This window comes from Telopea speciosissima, chromosome 9 (genome assembly GCF_018873765.1).
Source record: "Telopea speciosissima isolate NSW1024214 ecotype Mountain lineage chromosome 9, Tspe_v1, whole genome shotgun sequence".
Taxonomy (NCBI): Eukaryota; Viridiplantae; Streptophyta; class Magnoliopsida; order Proteales; family Proteaceae; genus Telopea; species Telopea speciosissima.
The window spans coordinates 59,187,027-59,209,335 of NC_057924.1; the positions used below are offsets into that span (position 1 = coordinate 59,187,027).

Sequence of the window (22,309 nt, forward strand, 5' to 3'; positions counted from 1 at the left end):
TTGACGAAGCTAAAAGAGGTAGGGGCAGGCCTAAAATGACTATTGGAGAAGTGGTAAGAAAGGATATGCATGTAGTAGGGTCCGATCCTAGTATGACCCCAGATAGAGTTGTTTGAAACACAAGGACCCGTGTAGCCAACCCCTTGTACGGGGATGTTCCTAGGATGCTGCTTTGACTACTACTTTGACTTCTTCCTCTATTTATTTTCCTTTTACTTCCTTTACTCCTTTTTTACTTCTTTCTACTTCTCTTTTTTTTACTATTGTCATAGCCTCTATCGGATCCATGTAGCCGACCCCATTTAGTTGGGATAAGGTTATGGTTGTTGTTGTTGTAACTGTACTTTGACTCTTAGTGGAATTTCTACTAAGAGTCTGTTTACTTTCCTATAAATAGAACATAGCATCAATACAGTAGACAAGCTGAGTCTATTGTGTTCAGCGCACCCTCTCTCTCTCTCTCTGTTCTCTTCTTCTACAGGTCCTGGTTTGTTAGGCTAGTTTTTTGTTACATTAATAATAGAGGATAGGATGACTCTAGCCACGAGATCCACTAATAAAATATTAATTTTATGCACCCCTTAAGACCCCCACTTTTGATATTTATATTTCATCTCATTACAATAATAGAGAACAAAAACTAAGGTCCAATCCAAATCATTTTTAAAACCTGACCTAAATTTAAAATGGGTCTGCATTAGTTATTAAAGAAGTCTTCTTAAGTTAGAATAGGTAGGTCCAAGTTATCTAGAAGAGTTTAGGCTTAAAAGTTCCTGCTTGTCTCCAGTATTAGGAGTTTAGAGTCCTAATCTAAATAATTATTTTATTTTCTTTTGTTTTTGAGCCTATAATTACATATGTAGACCTCCTGCAATATTGAGTTAGTTGAATGGATTTGGATTGTAATAATTACTTGTGATATGCTTGGTTGGCTGTTATCTCTTCTCAGTCTACCCCTCTCAATATTCTCTTTTCCCCTTCAATTCTAATCTCTCCCTCTCTCTCTCTCCCCCTATTCGTATCCTTTTGTCTTCTCTGAATTTCCTTCTTTTTAGATTACTTCAATTTCCTAGTTTTTGCTCTTCCTAGACCACTTGATACTCTAATTCTCCCTCCTCTTTGCTTCATTGATTTCTCACATTTTTTCTGTACTCTGAAACTTTCTTGATATTTTCTGATCTTATTCTTCTTCCACTGATATCTCTCTCCCTTGTAGGATCAATGATCAATCATACCCCCATCATACCCCCTTCTCTTGTTCCAGATTTTTCCATATAGCCATAATTTGAAGATTATATCGTCTGGGCCATTACCGACAGGCTGTTCAATACCTGCCTGCATCATGTAGCACCTAACTCCTCATAGGTGGTCAGGGGCATTCCTGCATTTATGAAAAAATCTATTTAAATCACAATTAGAACACGCTCGTGTCAATTAAGTGCTTGAGTTGCTTTTCCAAACCGTATCTTCCTATTCTTGGTCCACATCTTTCTCCTGAATTGTATCTACTCAATACCAAGTAAGAACCTTTAGAAATGCTTCAAAAAATAGTTATTTAAATATAATTATCGTTTCCTAAACACAATTTGGAAACCTTTTTCCAAAGTTGTTGACCCTTTGTTTTAACTATTTTGTCAACTTAATATGGTAATTCCACATGCAAGATACCAGAGTTGTTGATCTTCCTTTAAAAATTTTATAGGAGACATACACTAGTTACCCAAAACACCGTGTATTCACCTTGAGGCTTCTCTTAGTGCTTCCTTGAGTTTCAGAATTTCCTACATTGCTAAATGAAATTACCATAAAACATCCCTACAGAATTTATTTAATTAGTCTCTTAAGAGAGGGGTAACAGATTCAGTATACATATATTTGAATGCATTTGATTTCATATAGAACTCTTTCAAGCACAATACTGTCACTGAACAAGTATGGAACTATTTTCAGTGATATACTGTTTGCTTCGTAGTATAGATAAACTGCTAGTATGGTATGTCATTATCCTTTGGTATGGCATTATCCTTGTATTATGTTCTAGTTTACAGTTGGTTTTTGGTGTATTGCCATGCTGATGACTTTTATCTATGAACTGTTTTAATAGGCAATTTCTGTTGAAGGCACTGGAAAAACCATTCAAACAGACTACATCTTAAAGGTATATATTCAACAGTTTGAAATTTTGCTTTTCTTTATTAATTCATAGCAGGGCCACTGGTTTATGTGACTGAATGTCTTGCTTGTTAATACCATTCAGATTCTTGGACTTGATATTTGTGCTGATTCACTGGTTGGAGATGCCATGAGAAGAGGTATTTCAGGTGGCCAAAAGAAAAGAGTGACTACAGGTAGGGTGAATATTGAGGTGGATCAGATGATTATAGCATATCATCATGTATTAAAAGTGTGAATGGATTTTGTTTTTGGAGGGGTTAAGTTGGATAATATTATTTTTTTTCCTTAAACTAATACAATGTGTTTTTTTGTAGGGGAAATGATTGTGGGTCCAACAAAAGCTCTTTTTATGGATGAAATATCAAATGGCCTGGACAGTTCTTCAACCTGTCAGATTGTTTCTTGCCTTCAGCACTTGGTGCATCTAACAGATGCTACAGCATTGATCTCACTTCTTCAGCCTGCACCAGAGACCTATAATCTATTTGATGATGTTATCTTGATGGCAGAAGGAAAGATTGTGTACCATGGTCCACGTAGTTATATTCTTGAATTCTTTGAATATTGTGGATTTAGGTGTCCAGAAAGAAAGGGAGCAGCTGATTTCCTTCAAGAGGTGTGTTATAGCCATCTCCTACCTTATAACTCTCTTATTCTGTAATGTGATGTCATATAAATTTCTAACTTTATTTTCAAATTCAGGTTGTCTCTAAAAAGGATCAGGTGCAGTACTGGTTCCTTAAGGACAAAGCTTTCAGCTATGTTTCTGTCGATGAATTTTGTGAGAATTTTAAAGCATTCCACATTGGGAAAGAACTGGATGAGGAGCTTTCAGATCCATATGACAAATCTCAGAGCCATAAAAATGCTTTATCATTTAGTGTCTACTCTTTAAGCAAATGGGAGCTCTTCAAAGCCTGCATGAGCAAGGAATATCTTCTCATGAGGCGGAATTCTTTTGTATATGTCTTCAAATCAACTCAGGTTGGTCTCACTACATTTGAGATTCCCTCCTACTGCGACATGCCTAAGTCTGTGTCCAATCTTACAGCTGCTTGAATATTTGTTCCATGCAGCTTGTCATCACCGCATTCATCACAATGACTATTTTTCTAAGGACTCGTATGGGTGTTGATTCAATCCATGCAAACTATTATTTGGGTTCCTTATTTTATGGGCTTCTCAGGTTACTTCTTGATGGATTCCCAGAAATATCTCTGGCGGTTTCAAGGCTCGCTGTATTCTACAAACAGAGAGACAACTACTTTTACCCAGCTTGGGCTTATGCTATTCCGTCAGCTATTGTAAAGGTTCCACTTTCATTTATGCAGTCCTTAGTTTGGACTGCTCTTACTTATTATGTCATTGGGTATAGTCCTGAGTTTGGAAGGTGAGTATTCATGGAAGGTTAACTTCTTTAATTAATGGAATTTGAAAAATATTTTGTTAAAATATACAGCTATTTGATAGCATAATAGCATACGAGGTATCTGTTCTGGCGGATGCAAGTCCGATATGCCATTTAATAGACCCCCACCTATAGTTGTATATGTGTGAGAGGTGTCAACACGTTTTTGATGGAACATCCTAAAATTTATTGACTTGTAACCTTATTTTCTTCTTCCAAATTCTGCTAATAAAATATTGAATGTACTAGAATTCGCCATTACAACTCTTTAAATTTAGTTCCTTATTGTTTTATTTTGTTTTCCAGGTTTCTCCGCCAATTCATTCTACTTTTTGCTCTGCATATAATGGGTACATCCATGTTCCGATTTATTGCATCAGTTTCCCGTACGCCTATTGCTTCTATGACAGCTGGTAGCTTGAGTCTGATTTTCCTCTTTCTATTTGGTGGTTTCATTATTCCATACCGTAAGTCTCTCTATGTTTCTTTCTAATTGAACTCCATCAAAAGTTCAAAATGGATGTACTTAATACTGTTCTGGTTGCAGCCTACATGCCTATTTGGATAAAGTGGGGTTTTTGGGTTTGTCCATTGACATATGGTGAGATAGGCATAACTCTGAATGAATTTCTCGCTCCTCGGTGGCAAACGGTGAGCTAAAACTATCTAATTTATTTATTCTTATAATTCAGGAACTTAATTTGTATATGGGAAAATAAACTGATGAGGACATCACTCAAGGATTTATGCAGCCACATGTCAGTTCATTTAGGCTTGTCAAACGGTACGGTTTCGGTAATACGGTATGGTTTCGGTACGATACCAAAAATAGGTACCCAATACCGATACCGCACCGTTTAAGAACCCTATTTTCAATACCGCAACCGCGTACCACTATGGTACGGTATGAAAACGGTATATATACGGTACGGTTTTGGTACGGTATGAAAATGGTATATGTATGGTACAAAAATGGTATAAATTTGATTTTTATAAACGGTATGTATATGAAACGGTATATAGTATGAAAATGACGGTTTCATTTTTACATGTTTACACCCCAAACGGCGTTACGTAAACGTACGTTTCGTATATACCGATGGTATGACCATAAAACCGTCGACATACGTGGTCAATACCGTTGACCAATGACGTCCATTTTGCAATGGTGCGTTTGGGGTTTACAGTGGTTTCGTTTAGGTATTGTTCTTGACACCCTTACTTCATTATGGATAAATTACCAACTTTTATTATTTGTTGTATTTTTGTTTGGGGCCAGAATTTTTATCTACTAATGTTTTAAAGAAGTTATTAGGGACTTATTGCTGGAGAAGTAGTTAATAGGGAGTAGTTATTTCTGGAAAAGTTGTTATTAGGGAGTTCTCTTCTTCATCTTCTTTTTTCTTTTTTAATCATTTTGGGTTTAAAAGAACTGTGTTTGAAGATGGAAGAGAAGCAAGGAAGGAATGAAAGCATGTGTGATTCTATGCATTCTTGGAGTGAATCCAAGATGGTGTGAAGCCAGGATGGAGCGACTCCAAGCATAGTCCGAAGTCTTGCGAGATCTCGCCGAGTTCTCGCTGTGATTCTCGATTTTCCAATTTTCCGAGTCGAGATGGCCTACGAAACTTAAAATGTCAATATCTCTCCGAGATCTCGGTTTGACATACGAAAATGCCCATCTAGGTCCTTTATATGAGTGCCAGATCTCGAAATCTTGCTGGAAATTCTTGGTATACAAACACCTATCTATGCCAGGAACCAAGACAGAGAAGACAGACACTTATTTATGCCTAATATCATTTAAGTAAATGCTTTTGTTAAGATATTATTCATAAATAAGCAAATACCCCCCCATTTGAATCCAATAAAAATAGTTAAAAAATCAAATTCCAAAAGGAAAAAAAGTCAACCCCCCCAGTTCAAGAATAAAAACTGGATTTTCGGCTATAGGTGTAATTTTCAACTTTCTAATGCTGGGTTTTTTCTCAAATCTAAAAATTCCATAAATCTTATTATGGTAAAACATTGCTAAAAACCAAAAGTGCGGTAAAATATTCATTTGTTTTGATGTCCAAAAAATTATTTTCATTCAGAGCGATTTTGACAACATTTGCGCACATCGAATTAAGTTTGACCGATACATAACTCTTTCAATATAAATCAGATTTTAGCAATCTTGGACTTGTTGGAAAGCTATGTTTTGAAAGCTTTCCAACAAGTACAAGATTGCTTAAATTTGATTTATATTGAAGGAGTTATTTACCGGTCAAACTTAATTCGGTGTGCGCGAATGTTGTCAAAATCGCTCTGAATGAAAATATATTTTTGGACATCAAAACAAATGAATATTTTACCGCACTTTTGGTTTTTAGCAATGTTTTACCATATTAAGATTTATGGGATTTTTAGATTTGAGAAAAACCCCAGCATTAGAAAGTTGAAAATTGCACCTACCGCCGAAAATCTAGTTTTTGTTCTTGAACTGGGGGGTTGACTTTTTTTCCTTTTGAAATTTTATTTTTTAACTATTTTTATTGGATTCAAATAGGGGGTATTTGCTTATTTATGAATAATATCTTAAGTAAATGAAATACAAATACAAAATCTGTTTGTCCTGTGTCTGTCCTGGTTTCTAGCATAAGTATCTGTCCTGCTTTCCCACTAACTGAAACTCCTATTTGGACTTTGTTTTTGCAAAATCTAATAATGCCATTGTGTTTAAATGGCCTAAAATAGGCTGTATACCGATTTTTAGACCCAAAAGAGGTCTAAAACCCACCGAGATGGGCTTCCGAGTCGGAAAAAAAAAATGCACAAACTCAGATCTCGGCCCAACTCGGTTTTTTGCTGGGCCGAGATGGCTCCGAGACCCAAGTTTTCGAACCTTGACTCCAAGATGGTGTGAAGCCAAGATGATCTTCTTCGTTCTTCTCTTCCTTCTTCTCCTTCTTCTATCCACCCTTCTCTCTTTCAAACTCTATATCTACAGCAAATCATCCTTGTTTAATCCCCCAAATCCAATATCCCAACCCCCATTTTCATTTCTTAAGTGCCTTCCATTTGTTCTTTCAAATACAGCAGCCCATAAACCCAATAAATCATAGTTGTGGCTAGGATAAGACTGGTTTGTGGTTTTATGTGGTTTCCCAGTCCTGTCCTACATCAAGAACGCTGCTTGGTCACTTGGCTCCTGCGTCCAGACACAAGAGCGTGCGAAATTACCACCCAGCCACTCCTGAAATAAAAAATTCCATCGGTGTTGATACCCCTGCATGCGTTCTCATTGGTCCCTGCGCTGATGCAGGGGCTACATGACCAAGCAGCGATCTCTTGCCTTGTATGTGAAAAAGAAATATGTGACCAACTTGTTTTGATAAATTCTCATAAAATATATACATCAGAAGGATTTCAAGGAATCGATCTAATCCTTTCTTACATCATTCTTATCAATTTATTCAAAAAGAAAGAAAGAAAGAAAGAAACTGTACTGGAAAATATGTCCGTAATCGTTAAGGAGAGGAGATCCTACTAACAAAGGCCCTAATTCAAAGGGCAAACATGCATAAAAACAAAAAGGGTAACTGCTGAGATACAAGAACTAACTCAAGGGGGCATATGTATCATAGAAAAATCCCATTGATCCTTAAGTCTGTTGTTACGGGGAGATGGCTTCCCTTGGAAAGTGAATGGATCGATACTTGTCCAAAATCTCAAATTTGATGTCTCAGAGAATGGCTGGCCTTGATCTTGTCTTACAAATCAGTCTACCATTTCGCTTCCTCCAAATGTGATACACAGTAGCACAAAACACAAGCTTGTCAATATCTACAATGCTGCCAAACCCCCCAAAAGTTTTGACAACCCAAAGAGCTACTATCATTATGTCGCTGCTCAGGGATAGAGTGGTGGAACATAACCTAAGCACCTCCTTCCAAACCTGGCTGTAAAGGTGCACTAAATAATAGATGATTCTGGCTCTCAAGTCTGCAGAAACAGAAAAAAAGTCTCACCTGAATGTTCCTTTTGAGGAGCTGATCTGTAGTAGAGAGTGCATCCTTTAAGTATCTCCAAGCTATAAATGAATGCCTTGGGATATTAGTGGGAAACCAAACTGATCCAGCCCAATTTACCTTTGTGGCCTCACTGGCCTGTTGTCTGATATGGTGCCAGGCCGATTTAGAGGAGAATACACATGAAGTAGTCCCTGTCTAAACCACCCTATCCAGATCACTTGATGAGAAGCGTGTGATGCTGTACTAGTGCGGGGATCCCAGGACTGATTCTTGCTATGATACATGATGTAAAACAGAATGGGAGAATAATGACTTATGTCATTAGAGAGTGCAGCCATGTTCTATTTATACTAGAAAGGAAAAAAGGAACAAATTACAAGTATACCCTTAGGGCGACGCATACTTACAAGTATACCCAAAATTCCCTTAAACCCAAATTACAACAGAAGCATTTATAATAAAGGGTATGGAATAATAAAGGGAAAAGAAAAAAGTAGTTTGGTAACCAAACAAATTATAAGGTAAAGATAATTATGATATGAGGGTGAGGGAAAACTAACCGTCTTCAACCTCTGGAAATCAACCAGCGGCAGAAACCAGGACCTTACGAGGTTGCATCTCCCTCCACATTACTCTGATTGAGCTGATATTTCGGGATAATGTTTATCTACTCCAGCCCTATGAAGCCCAAGTAACAGTTCAGAGAAACATTACTCAAGCCATCAAATTAAACCACTTGAAGTTGCTCCTGGCGGTAGAACAGACCCATGGTTAAATTTCAACAGGTTCTGCCAGCAGGGTTGTTTCCAGCGACTCAAAATCCAGGGCTTTCGTTACATAGGGTAGAGGGGACGCATGCCTTGTGTATGAGGGAGAAGGGAAGGAAGGTGGGGGAGATCGATTCCAAAAAAGGACTGTTGGTACCGCTAGCAGAGAGTACTGTTAGTAGCTATAAGAAGTAAGTAGCAGTAAAACAGAGAAGAAACAAGGAGAGAAGGAGAGAAGAAGAATAAGAAGAAGATAGAAGGAGGAACAGAGAGGTATTGCAGGGGAAGGGGAGAGAAGAAGAGATAAGAGAGAAAGGGGATAACTCACAGGCCACAGAGGTACCAAACTGAAACTCAATTTTCTATTCCATCTTCAATCGGTCTAAAAGTGTTGATTACATGATTTACATCCATATAAATAAGAAAGACTCCAACATAAATATGGAAACTAAATCAGTCTAGGAAACTAAACTAAAATAGGAAACTGCTCTCCTACCACAGAAAAACAATAAAATAAATAATAGATTCCATATCACTCAAATAAAGAAAAATAAATATCTAATTTATTCTACTAGTTCCAAAGACCCAAATTGGACCCGGCTCATCTCTCTCTGGATTCCCAAATGGGTTCAGGCCGATCCATGGAAGTGCTACTGCATCAGAAATGTATCAAAATGATGATGGTGTCTTTATTTCTTAAAAGAAATATGCTGAAGCTATCCTCAAAAATTCAGAATTTATGTTTGCAAGCCCATGGCTACACCTCTTATGGTGGGTGAAAATTTGAGGAAGGATGATGGGGGGAAAGCAAGTAAATGGTACCATGTACAAAAGTTTGATTGGCAACATGTTGTACCTCACTGCTACAAGGCTAGATATTATGTTTTCAGTAAGTTATATGTCCAGGGTAATGCACAGCCCAAGTCACTTTCATTTTGGAGTAGAAAAAATGGTCTTGAGATCTATTTAAGGGACTGTTAACTATGGCATTACATTTTTCAGAATTTTTCAATTGAAATTGGTTGGGTATCATGACAATGATTGGGGAGGTTGTGTTGGGGATATGAAGAGCACCTTTGTCTATGCATTTACTCTTGGTTTTGGCGTGTTATGGTGGGCATCTAAGAAGCAACAAACAGTTGCTCAATCATCAGCTGAATCTGAATATATTTCAGCTTCATTAGCAACTTCACAAGTAATTTGGTTGAGAAGAATCATGGAAGACATTGGAGAGAAGCAAGAAGAAGGAACTGAGATCTATTGTGACAACAAATTAGCCATTGCTATGGCAAAGAACCCAATCTATCATAGCCGGACACGTCACATAGCCATCAAGCATCATTTCATTACAGAAGCCATTGAAGAAAAAGATATTCAACTAAAGTTTTGCAAGAAGGAGGGGCAGCTTGCTGACATTTTTACAAAAACACTTCCAAAAGATAATTTTCAGCATTTAGACAACTAATGGGTGTTCAACAAGGGGAAGAAATGTAGAAGTTAATGTCCTGTTTTGGTATTTTTTTTAAGTTGTACTCTGTTTTTTGTCTTTAGTGTCTTTTCCTTGATGTTTAAGATGGGTCCAGGTGTATGGCCCAGATGTGTGCCAAACACACATAAAAGGTATGTAAAAATCTATCCAAGTGTGTGAAAGAAACAAGAAACCAGAAACTACAACAAAGAAGAAACATTTAGCTTTCTTCCCCTCTTCTTCTTTTGCTGAATTTTATTACTCTGTTTTTCTTTGCATCTCACTTGAATCTTCATCAAGATTCAGCTGTAGAAACAGCCAACAAAAGGTCTATTATACTCTCATATCATTGTGGTACTTTGACCAATATCTTATTTATAGACTGTGATTCTAATTTTTTGAATGAGCAGTTTGCTTTTCCTAATAACTTAGCTCTGAGTAAAAATTTATGACCACCTTCTTAGTACTTTTTTCTTTGCTGTTCTCTACAGATGTCCACAAATACTACTTTAGGGCAACAAGTACTTCAAAGCCATGGGCTTGACTTCAGAAGCTACTTTTACTGGATATCACTTGCTGCCTTATTTGGCTTTACAATACTTTTCAATGTTGGATATGTGCTGGCTTTAACTTTTTTAAAGCGTAAGTTCATCTTCATTTGCTTAACAGGCTTATGATATATGAAAAGGAAAATTACTATAAAATGATACGATTTTTATTGTGTTCTTCAGCTCCTGGGATGTCTCGTGCTATTATTTCATATGAAAAGCTTGCTCAAATACAAGGAAAAGAAGACTGCCACAATGGTTCTGTAGAGGAGGAATCAACTAATGGCCATCCTGAAAATGTTGCAGAGCCTAAAAGAGGTGAGACAACAACAACAACAAACTCAGCCTTATCCCAACTTAATGGGGTCGGCTAAATGGATCCAAGCAAAACAAAGTAGGGAAAACAGAGTGCTAACTAAATATAAATAAAAAATAATAATAAAAAACAAGGACAAACAAATGAAAGATGGGAAATAAATAGAAAAATGAATGATGAAAGAAGAAAGATAGTAAGAGGAGAGTGATAGGCACTTGACCATTTAAAGTATTACATAACTAGCATTTTTTAGTGCCCCCTCAAAATAGGAAAAGAAATGAACACCATTTTTGTTATGGCACCCCTACTTATTAGTATTGGTTATCCTAATTTTTCCTTCATTATATATGAATTCCATGGTTGATTTTGTAGGAAGGATGGTCTTACCTTTTGAGCCCCTAACAATGACCTTTCAGAATCTTCATTACTACATTGACACTCCTACGGTAATCATACTAATGTAATATTTTTGCAGTAAATTTAGTTTACTAGATAGGAAAGTCAGATCAAATGACTTTGTTTATTGCATTGGTCTCAGGCAATGAGAGAACGGGGCTTCAAACAAAAAAACCTACAACTTCTTCATGATATTACAGGTGCATTTAGGCCTGGTGTTCTTACAGCATTAATGGGTGTCAGCGGAGCTGGGAAGACTACTCTTATGGATGTTCTTTCTGGAAGAAAAACTGGTGGTACTATTGAAGGAGAAATTAAGATTGGTGGATACGCCAAGGTTCAAGGAACATTCGCTAGGATATCAGGTTACATTGAGCAAAATGACATACATTCTCCACAGGTCACCGTGGAGGAGTCAGTGATATATTCTGCTTGGCTGCGACTGTCGCCTCAGATTGATTCAAAAACAAAAGCTGTACGACATCCATCATTTAGAGATTGACCTTTTTTGTGCCATACCTTTGGGCAGAATCTAATGTTGAATTGTCATGAAATGCTTTTTACAGGATTTCATGAATGAAGTCCTTGAGACTATTGAGCTTGATGGAATTAAAGATACTTTGGTAGGCATGCCTGGTGTCAGTGGTTTATCAACCGAGCAACGTAAACGTCTCACAATAGCCGTGGAACTTGTTGCCAATCCCTCAATTATCTTCATGGATGAACCCACCTCAGGATTGGATGCAAGAGCAGCTGCAATTGTCATGCGGGCAGTGAAGAATGTGGTTGGTATGGGACGAACAGTTGTTTGCACCATCCACCAGCCAAGTATAGATATATTTGAGTCATTTGATGAGGTATATCATTAATTCAAGCACTTTTTATAATCTCCCCCCCACCCTGACATAAGAAACCTTAGAAATTGAGAATGATGTGGTGACCCCTTAGAGTAGTGCAAACACTACCAATATCATGCAGTTACAAATGGATGGAACTTCTGCACCAGACACCTAAAATTGCTAGTTCCATTTCAACACAACCTGAAAGAGGAGTGTTGAGTGCGTAACATTTATGGCGTGTAAGTTCAAGGGAACATCAACTTTATATCTCAATTCTCTTTGGTGCTGCAAATATTTTCACTTCAAAGATACTAAATTTTCATGCAAAACCAAGTTCTGGAAGGTAGCCAACCAAATCAAATTTGGATGGCTTTTGAACTGAAGCATCTAGTTTTGCTCTATGGATTACTCTTCTGGACATTTGGCTGTCGGACAGGTGGAGAAAGATGTGGATAGGTGCCATGTTGAATTTATGGGTATCTCAACCATCGGCCACCATTTGGATCTTTGCCCTTTTGATTTTTCCTAGGTTCCTAAGCTGCCCATTTCCCAAACAGAATTGGAATTTTGTAAGCTCTAAAATGACATGCAGAGCCCTGATATTGATAAGATACGTGACCCGAGATAAAACGATAATATGGACATGTCCACAAAACTTGGGCTCATCAAACAATGCCCCATGGCATAAAAGCTGCTTCAGTTGGAACTTGGAACGCCTTCCAAATGAGGCTCATTTGGATCCCTGCACATTTTTTTATATGTTAAGTAAGTCCTGGAGATTCAACAAGCCAAGCATTAGCTTCTAGAAAACACAACGCTTGTGAATTTTTCTCTATAAAATGCTACGGGTGTCATCTTGTAATATAGTTTTTGATCTATCTAATGCACATTTTACAATTCTTGCAGTTGGTTCTAATGAAAACTGGAGGACGCTTAATCTATGCCGGACCATTGGGTCAACATTCATGTAGGGTTATTAAGTATTTTGAGGTAAATTTACTAACTTCTGATATATTATTTTTTCATTTATTGTCATATATGATGCTGCCTTTTATGATCAGAAACAAGTGGTTGGTAAGTCCTTCTTTTCTTTCATTTTTTTTTTCAGGAAATATCTGGGGTACCAAAGATTAAGGACAACTACAATCCAGCGACATGGATGTTAGAAGTTACATCTACATCTGCAGAAGCAGACCTTGGTGTTGATTTTGCCGAAATCTATAGGGATTCAAATTTATACAAGTATAACTTCTACATCTACCAACTCTAGATCTTTCGACTTGATTTGGAAGTCCATCTCTTTTGATGTTTCTACGAAGCTGAGCTTTCTCCCCCACAAATCCTTGATTGATTCTCCCAGGAATAGGCATATTGATAGAGCCTGGGACCTTGATTGTACCATTTTGCAGCCCCCTCCCTAGAGGGCTTGTAGCTTCTCCCCCCCCCCCCCCAAGCTCTCCCTTGTACTTCTTTCTTGCCCATCTCGGGCTTTCTTTGGTAATACATTTTTTATTCACCAAAAAAAGAAAAGAATAAAATAATGTAATACTATTCTAAATCTAGTACATCCGATTTTTAGTTTTGAAGATCACATCAACATCAGGTAAATTGGATGATATTAAACATCATCCAATCGTTTGATTATTTGTGTTATCCTTGTGTACCTAACCTTGGGAATCTGGGTACACATTCTATAGTTGAATCTAAAGGTTCATTAAATAATATGAATATGATAATATCCCTTATTTTATATCTCTAAATTATTTTTCATAATCAGTATCTTCTTGCTTGCGTCAATGTACTAGAAGTTGTTGCAATCAAAAGGTATTATTTTTTGGGTGCGTTATAGGGTCTTTCTTCAATTGAAACTACAGTTTCCTACTCTGACATGCAACCAATACATGTTAAATCAGTTATGACTCATTGATTCATGGGGAGCCTCATTATTGACCACAAACTATTCTTCTTTTTTTTGGGGTAAAGTTAAGTGTAACAATTGATTGGTTATCAATATAAAAGATGGTATTGTAAAATGTTTTTGTGGCTGATTTTTTATTCTTTATTGTAGGGACAATGTAGAGCTTGTTAAACAATTGAGTACTCCACTGCCTGGTTCAAGGGATTTGTTTTTCCCTACCTATTTTCCGCAAAATGGTTGGGGGCAGTTCAAAGCATGCTTGTGGAAACAATACTTGTCCTACTGGAGAAGTCCTGATTACAACTTAAGACGTTTCATTTACACATTCTTTGCATCTGTGCTATTTGGAATACTGTTCTGGAAGCAAGGAGGGAAGATGTAAGTCAATTTACTCAACTGGGTTTCTATATTAGTGTAGAATTTTGATGACAAAAATCAAAGCTAACTACTTCAGGTCGTTACGTCAAGAGAAATTCTAGGGAGACCACCTTCATTCCTCAACCAGTTCTTAATCTTCCTGCACTTGAAACCAGAGCAACACTATAAAAGTCAGGTCAAGGGATGAAGTGGTCTCCTTATGCACAAATTATTCTTTTCATTTCTTTTCTTTTTTCTTCTCCTCTTCTCAAGATGCTTTTTTCTTTTCTCTTTTTTTCTATCCATTTCTTGACAAACAAACACAGCCGAAGATAGGTAAATTTTTTTTGCAAGATTACTCCCATTATGAAAATAATTCTCTTCATTTTTTTTGCAGAAATACCCAGCAAGACTTGCTCAATGTACTTGGTGCGATGTTTGTTGCGGTGCAACTCATAGGTGTAAATCTCACCTCGGTAGTCTTACCATTTGTTGCGACAGAGCGCATTGTCTTCTATAGGGAAAGAGCTGCAGGAATGTATTCTCCGTGGGCATATTCATTTGCACAGGTTTAAACCTTTCTCTCAAACTCATCTAGTTGATTTGGCTCAAGTTTGTTTTGCCTCAGGGGCAAGAGAAAATAAATTATACTATCCTTGTTCTTTTTTATTAATTTGTCACTTTTTATTGGAATTGATTGAGATTCTAATAAGAGTTGTTCTAGCATGGCACTACTAGAGGATGAAAATTTTTTCCTTCTTGTGTCTAAGAGAAGCACATGGTAGGACAATATACGAAGAGGCTAACAAATTTTCATCCTTTTCAACTTCAGCTTTTGCAGTACAGTTGCCACATGTCATGCATGGGAGTACTTCCTCCTGTTGTGTCATAGTATATTTTTTATGGGAGAGACTTCTCTGAGCAAGCAGGGTACACTACACCCTCTCACATTGATATTTTAAATCATTATTTTTCTCTCATGAAAACAATTAATAAAATATTGAATGTGAGGAGGTGCAATGTATGCCTTAGGGTCAGAGAGCCTTTTCCCATTTTTTGTTTTAGTGTTGGCCTATCAATTTTAGCTTTTCTAGTTTTTGCCATTTTAAGCTTACATGAGTTTGATTGCATACTGCAGGTGGTAATTGAGATTCCATATTTGTTCACTCAAACTTTTATATATGTCATTATTACATACCCCATGTTTGGGTACTACCCGTCAGCATATAAGATATTTTGGTACTTCTATACCATGTTCTGTGTGCTAGCCTACTTCAATTACCTTGGAATGATGCTTTTAGCTCTGACACCAAGCGTTCGTGTTGCTGCAACATTGGCCTCCCCCTTCTTCTCAACGTTGAATCTATTTGCTGGCTATCTAATACCCAAACCGGTAAGCATTTACTCCACTTTCTTGCTCGAAATGTTACCTAGTTTTCAGCAAACCCTGACCCATAAATTTTCCACGTTGATTAGACGTGACTGACTTCTGATAGACTTGAGAGGTACAATAGTTCTACTTGACTAAATTGACTCCTAGACTCTGTAAAACCGGATTAATCCTGACTACAGTTAAATCATGTAATCCTTTTTTTTTTTTTTTTTTTTGAGGACTATGGCTGCCTTCTGAAGTTTTATTAATCTTAAAATTAAAAAATGAACTGCAACTTTTGGGTACATCAGGTCTGAACCTTGAACAAGTCAAACCCAACAAGTAAAAATGGTCATATAATTTATTTATGTCAAGGTACTTGTAATTTCACTCCTACCGATCAGGGTGTTGCATACTCCTATTGTTAGGGGTATTATGGGGTTTCTTTCTTTATGTTTTAGTCAAGCGCATTTTTGGGGGTTTAGTCGATTGTCGCCTTAGTGGTATCGAATGCCTTGGCCCTTTTTTATGCCAAATATCTTTTAAGTAAATGTTTCATTTACTTAAGATATTATTCATAACTAAGAAAATACCCCCTATTTGAATCCAATAAAAATAGTTAAAAAATAAAATTCTAAAAGGATAAAAAGTTAACCCCCCCCCCCCAATTCAAGAACAAAAACCGGACTTCTGACGGTCGGTCAAATTTTCAACTTTCTAATGCTGAGGTTTTTCTCAAATCTAAAAATTCCATAAATTTTAATATGGTAAAACATTGCTAAAAAATTAAAAGTTGTAAAATATTCATTTGTTGATATCTAAAAAAAATATTTTCATTCAGAGCGATTTTGACAGCATATGCTCACATCAAATAAGGTTTTGACTTAAACATAATTTCTTCAATTTAGATAAGATTTAAGCAATCTTGGATTTGTTGGAAAGCTGGTTTTCTGCTCTACCTAATACCAAAAGTCTCATGTGAAGATAAAATCATTAAACCAATCAAAATTCTTAGAGAACAAGAACATTTCTCTAAATCGAGAGCAATTTAATTACTTATAGATAAGATCATATTTTTGCTAGTAATAGTATAACCTGTTAACAAAACAGAATTTAGGGAATGGCTAGAATGATCGATGTGATCACTCAGCCTCTTAATTTTTGACTTTCAATAAGAGAAAGAAATTACAATAATAAGCCTGTATAGCCGACTACAATAGCTATAGGGAAATAAAAGGAGGAAAATACTAGAAATACCCTTATATTATCGGGTTACATAACTCAACACTCCCCCTCAAGTTGGGACCTGGGGTATAGATATCACACATACCCAACTTGACTAGACTAGGATGAAACAACTTCCCACTTAATCCTTTGGTGAAGACTTCAGCAAGTTGATCTTCGGACTTCACAAAAGGTGTACAAATCTGCCCACTCTCTAACTTCTCCTTGATGAAGTGTCTGTCAATCTCCACATGCTTGGTACGGTCATGCTGCACTGGATTGTGGGCAATGCTGATTGCCGCTTTGTTGTCACAGTACAACATCATTGGACGATGAACAGAACTACTAATATCTTGGAGCAAACTCTGAAGCCACAATAACTCATATATACCCTGGGCCATAACACGGAATCGGCTTCAACACTGGATCTTGCCACAACATTTTGTTTTTTACTCCGCCACGTGACAAGATTTCCTCTAACAAAAGTACAATAACCAGAAGTGGACTTCCTGTCAGGATTACCACCCCAGTCAGAATCTATGTAAGTCTCAATGCGAAGATGATCATGAGGAGACAAAAGGATCCCTTTTCCTAGAGCCAACTTCAAATAGTGGAGAATACGAAGGACAACAATCATGTGAGTGGAGTAGGGATCATGCATGAACTGGCTGACTAAACCTACTACAATAGCAATATCTGGTCTGGTGTGGGAGAGATAAATCAATTTTCCCACCAATCGTTGATATCTACCCTTATCAACCGGACCACCATCCTTCTCTTGCAGACGAGTAGTAGCTTCCAAAGGAGTGTCACAAGGATGACATCCTAACAAACTATTATCTAAAAGTAAGTCTAGAACATACTTCCTTTGGAAGAGAAAAATGCCTTTAGGTGAACGGGCAACTTCAATCCCAAGAAAGTACTTGAGCTGTCCTAGATCTTTTATGTCAAATTCTCGTCCCAAGAAAGTCAGGTGAGAAACTTCATCTGCATCATTGCCAGTCACAACTATGTCATCGACATAGACTATAAGAAGAGTGACCTTTTCTCCATTTCGCTTGATGAACATGGTGTGATCAGCATTACTCTGTTTGTATCCTATAGAGACTATGGCTTTATGAAACCTGCCAAACCAAGCTCGAGGAGATTGCTTCAACCCATATAATGCCCGCTTTAGCCTACACACTTTCCCATGAGTCTTGTCAGAAGAAAAACCTGGAGGTACTTCCATATAAACCTCCTCTTCCAGCTCTCCATGAAAGAATGTATTTTTTACATCCAATTGCTACAAGTCCTAGCCAAGGTTGACAGCACATGACAATAAACCCGAATAGTGTTTAACTTTGCAACTGGGGCAAATGTCTCCTGATAGTCGATCCCATAGGTCTGAGTAAAGCCCTTGGCCATGAGCCTGGCCTTATATCTATCTACTATTCCATCTGGCTTCTTCTTGACAACAAATACCCATTTACACCCGACTGGTTTCTTGCCCGAAGGAAGAACTACCAGCTCCCATGTCTCTTTTTTGGATAAGGCTGTCATTTCTTCCATCATGGCTGCTTTCCACTTTGGATCTGCAATCGCCTCCTGCCATTTTTTAGGAATAGAAACAGAGGAAAGAGAGCATACAAATGCACGATAGGAAGGAAACAAAGCATCATAGGAAACAACATTAGAGATGGGATGTTGGGTACAAGACTTAATGCCTTTACGAACAGTGATAGGTAAGTCAAGAGAAGGATCCTTACCAGATGACGTAGCAAGGTCTGGATTTGGATTAAGTGCAGACGATTGTAGAAGTGGTAGAGTGGTAGTGGTAGTCTTAACTTGTTCTTTGTGCTTCCGGGTATAGACTTGATCAACAGGGATCTGACTCACAGGTCTACGCTCCCCCTGAATAGGAACTGCGGTAGGGACTGAAGGTGGAGGCTTTGGAGAAGAGGGCTCCCCCTGAATAGGAACCGAAAGGATAGCAGACACATCTTCAAAACCTGGATCATGCTCCCCCTGAAGAGGTGGCTGAGAATAATACGCCAAGGACTCATGGAAGACAATATCCATGGAAACAAAAGTACGGCAAGTGGGCGGATGATAACACTTGTATCCCTTCTGGGTTGCAGAGTAGCCCAAAAAAATATACCTGATGCTCCTTGGATCAAGCTTGCCATGAGGATGATGGTTGCGAGTATAATAGACACAACCAAAAATTTTTGGGGGGACCACAAAAGAAGAGGAACATTGGAGGAGGGCAACTGGGGATCGACCATCAAGTACATGTGTAGGCACTCGGTTGATGAGATAGGCAGCGGTAAGAATGGCATCACTCCAATATTGAGAGGGAACCTGCCGTGCATACATGATGGCCCAAGCAACTTCCAGGAGATGCCGGTTTTTTCTCTCAGCAACCCCATTCTAAGCCGGAGTGTCGACATAGCTAGTCTGATGAACAATACCATTTTTAGCCAAATAATGTTGGAACTGACCCTCCTTGTATTCTCTGCCATTATCACTCTGCAGAATTTTCAAGGTGGCATTGAATTGAGTCTGAACCATACGATGAAAGAGCCAAAAACAGTGGAAAACCTACCTCACTCTTGTGCTGCATCATGTACACCCAGGTAGTACGAGTATAACAATCTATAAAGGAGACAAACTATCTATGACCAAAAATAGAAGTACGACGGACAATGCCCCACACATCAAAATGAACTAAAGCAAATGGAGAAACACTTCTTTTATTTAATGAAGAATAACTTGAATGAGTCTGTTTGGCCAAAACACAGGCCTCACATAAAAACTCATCCGTTTTACAATTCTTGACCAAGGTATGAAACAAAAAAGCTAAAGTGCCAAGGGAAGGATGACCAAGCCGACAATGCCAAAGATGGAGATCAGCTGAAGTGGCTGAATGTAACTAATGAGCCGAAGAAAAAGTTGAATGCAACGAAGAAGGCTGACCCGTGTCAAGTAAGTAGAGACCACCATGCACTTTACCACACCCAATCGTGTGCCCTTTCTCCAGATCCTGTATGACACAATGAGAAGGGAAAAGGTTATTTTGCAGTTCAAATCTTTGGTAAGACTGCTAATAGAAAGAAGGTTAGTAGAAAAGGAGGGAGCATGCAATACAGAATTTAAAGTAAGGGTAGGAGAGCAGTGAATGGACCCTTTCCATTAATAGGAGAAAGGGAACCATTAGCTACTCGAACACTATCTTTTCCAGAAGAAGGGGAATAATGGTGAAACACATGGGGGGAACCAGTCATGTAGTTAGTAGCACCGGAGTCTATAATCCAAGGACTTGAGACAGCCAATGCACAATGACTACCGACCGGAATACCTAAGGCAAAGTGAGAACCAGGAAGGGCAGCAGGTGCAGATGCCGTAGTAGGTGCAGTGGAAGAGGCCTGTAGCATGCGACGGAAAGCCAGGAGTTCATCCTGAGTAAGCCTAATGTCAGATGTAGGGGCAGCAACAGCAGTGGTAGGAGAATCAGCAAGATGTGCCTTGGGTTTAGACTTCCCACGGCCCTTCTTTTCCTCAAAGTCAGCAGGCTTCCCATGGAGCTTCCAGCATTGAGCCTTAGTGTGATAAAGTTTGTTGCAGTGTTCACACTTGATAAGCCCTTCAGAGGCAGTAGTACCACCATCAGTAGTGGAAGTAGAGGTAGCGCTTGAAGTAGCTTGTAAGGCGGAGCGATCAACAGTAGAGGAATGCAACATAGCAGTCTGACGAGTTTCCTCTGTATGAACCAAAGCAAAGGACTGCTCTAGTGTGGGAAAAGGAGAGTGGCTAAGCACTTGCACTCAAATAGGGTCATACTCCACATTTAGACCGGCCAAAAAATCATAGACATGTATTTTGTCAACGTGTTTGCGATAGGCAGCAAGATTAGTAGCAGTAAAGGGCTGATAGTCGGAGTAATGATCCAATTGCGGCCACAAGCTTTTGAGGGCAGCATAGTATTTGGAGACGGACAGCTCCTTTTGAGTAGTCTCATGAGCCTTCTTGCGAATCTCATACACCTATGCATCATTCCCAACGCGTCCATAAGCCTCTTTGGAACCACTCCATATATGATGGGTTGTGTCCAAAAGTAAAAAATTGTCAGAGATATCTGGTTGCATAGAATGGATCAAGTAGGACATCACCATAGCATCATTAGACATCCACTTATCTTGCAAAGAACTAGAATCAGCCGGCATTAAGGTAGTCCCAAGAATATGGCCAGCTATGGTTAAATAGGTAGACCGAGACCACTTAAGATAGTTTGTGCCATCGAGTTTGATAGGTGCAGCAAGGGGAAGAAATTCTGTCCGGGGCTGTCCATCAAGCCCAGAGGAAGCCGAAGAAGAATCTGAGCCTGTCATTGCAGCAGTCAAGCAATTTGTTGAAGAAGCAAGTAATAGATGCAACTAGCCAAGAAGCTCCAAAAACCCTGGAATCGGTATTGTGAGAAATCGATCCCAAGAGAAGGTCTGAATTTCGTCAAAAAAATTCAGAGATGAGGGCTGGTGATGAAGTCGAGTGTGTCCCTTGATGGTAGAAAGGCCTCCAAAAAACCTTGAGAAGAGAGATCGATTAGGGTTAGGGGTCTTCAAAAAATAGGGGAAAGTGGATAGATGTTGGAATGTTTGCAGAGGAAGCTCCAACAATGGAAGAACAGCCGACAATAGGTAGAGAGGCCTGATCTTCAAAAAAAAATTGGAGAACTTCAAATCGCAGATAAGGCTCCAGCAGCTATCGATCTGAAATTTTGGGCATGAAAAGGAGGTAGGGTGGAGGGCAGCAGCTAGATCATTATGATCACCTCATTAGTGCTGTCCTGAGATGAGTAGGACAACCAAGGAGAGGGAGGAGAAGAAACATGAGGGAAGGAAAGAGAGAAAAAAATAGATGGGAGGGTGGTGGGTTTTGAAAACCTAGATCAGAGAAGAATTTGGCTCTGATACCATGTTAACAAAACATAATTTAAGGAATGGCTAGAATGATCAGTGTGATCACTCAGCCTCTTAATTTATAACTTTCAATAAAAGGAAGAAATTACAATAATAACCCTATATAGTCGACTATGATAGCTATAGGAAATAAAAGGAGGAAAATACCAGAAATACCCTTATATTATCGGGTTACATAACTCAACAAAACCAAATGTGAGACTAGGTGTACCATGGCAATGACCAATTCCAAGAACAATATAAACTAACTGTATGTTTTGATCGTTTCAAACTTCCAATAGTTTGCTTCTTCAGTTTTGCTGTCTTCTAGTTCTATGTTGATTTTTGATGACTTGATGTGAGTTAATATTGATTTTTTATGACTTTTGTTATTGGGGTGAATAAAAATTCATTAACCAAAGAGAGAGGCCCAAAAGGGGATACAAATAGAAAGGCTCCAAAAACAGAGAAAAGAGGAGCAAGGAAAGAAAAACGAATTTACAATCTCCAAAGGGGTAAGATACAACCCTCAAAGGGTCTGAACAAACCAGACGGGGAGGCTTTCCAA

The 22,309-nt window shown here is 38.3% G+C and overlaps 1 protein-coding gene across 1 annotated transcript in view; it reads left to right on the forward strand.

Moving 5' to 3' along the window:
- Window positions 1–22,309, forward strand: part of LOC122638535 (pleiotropic drug resistance protein 3-like) — a 55,642-nt gene that overhangs the window by 15,767 nt on the left and 17,566 nt on the right. The window contains exons 5-21 of the mRNA XM_043831371.1: window positions 2,105–2,158; window positions 2,258–2,348; window positions 2,490–2,791; window positions 2,878–3,159; window positions 3,252–3,565; window positions 3,890–4,050; window positions 4,131–4,234; window positions 10,326–10,476; window positions 10,566–10,700; window positions 11,071–11,144; window positions 11,237–11,569; window positions 11,661–11,951; window positions 12,840–12,923; window positions 13,042–13,175; window positions 14,002–14,229; window positions 14,606–14,777; window positions 15,347–15,601. Coding sequence (XP_043687306.1) covers window positions 2,105–2,158; window positions 2,258–2,348; window positions 2,490–2,791; window positions 2,878–3,159; window positions 3,252–3,565; window positions 3,890–4,050; window positions 4,131–4,234; window positions 10,326–10,476; window positions 10,566–10,700; window positions 11,071–11,144; window positions 11,237–11,569; window positions 11,661–11,951; window positions 12,840–12,923; window positions 13,042–13,175; window positions 14,002–14,229; window positions 14,606–14,777; window positions 15,347–15,601 — 3,165 coding nt within the window. The remainder of the gene's footprint in view (window positions 1–2,104; window positions 2,159–2,257; window positions 2,349–2,489; window positions 2,792–2,877; window positions 3,160–3,251; window positions 3,566–3,889; window positions 4,051–4,130; window positions 4,235–10,325; window positions 10,477–10,565; window positions 10,701–11,070; window positions 11,145–11,236; window positions 11,570–11,660; window positions 11,952–12,839; window positions 12,924–13,041; window positions 13,176–14,001; window positions 14,230–14,605; window positions 14,778–15,346; window positions 15,602–22,309) is intronic.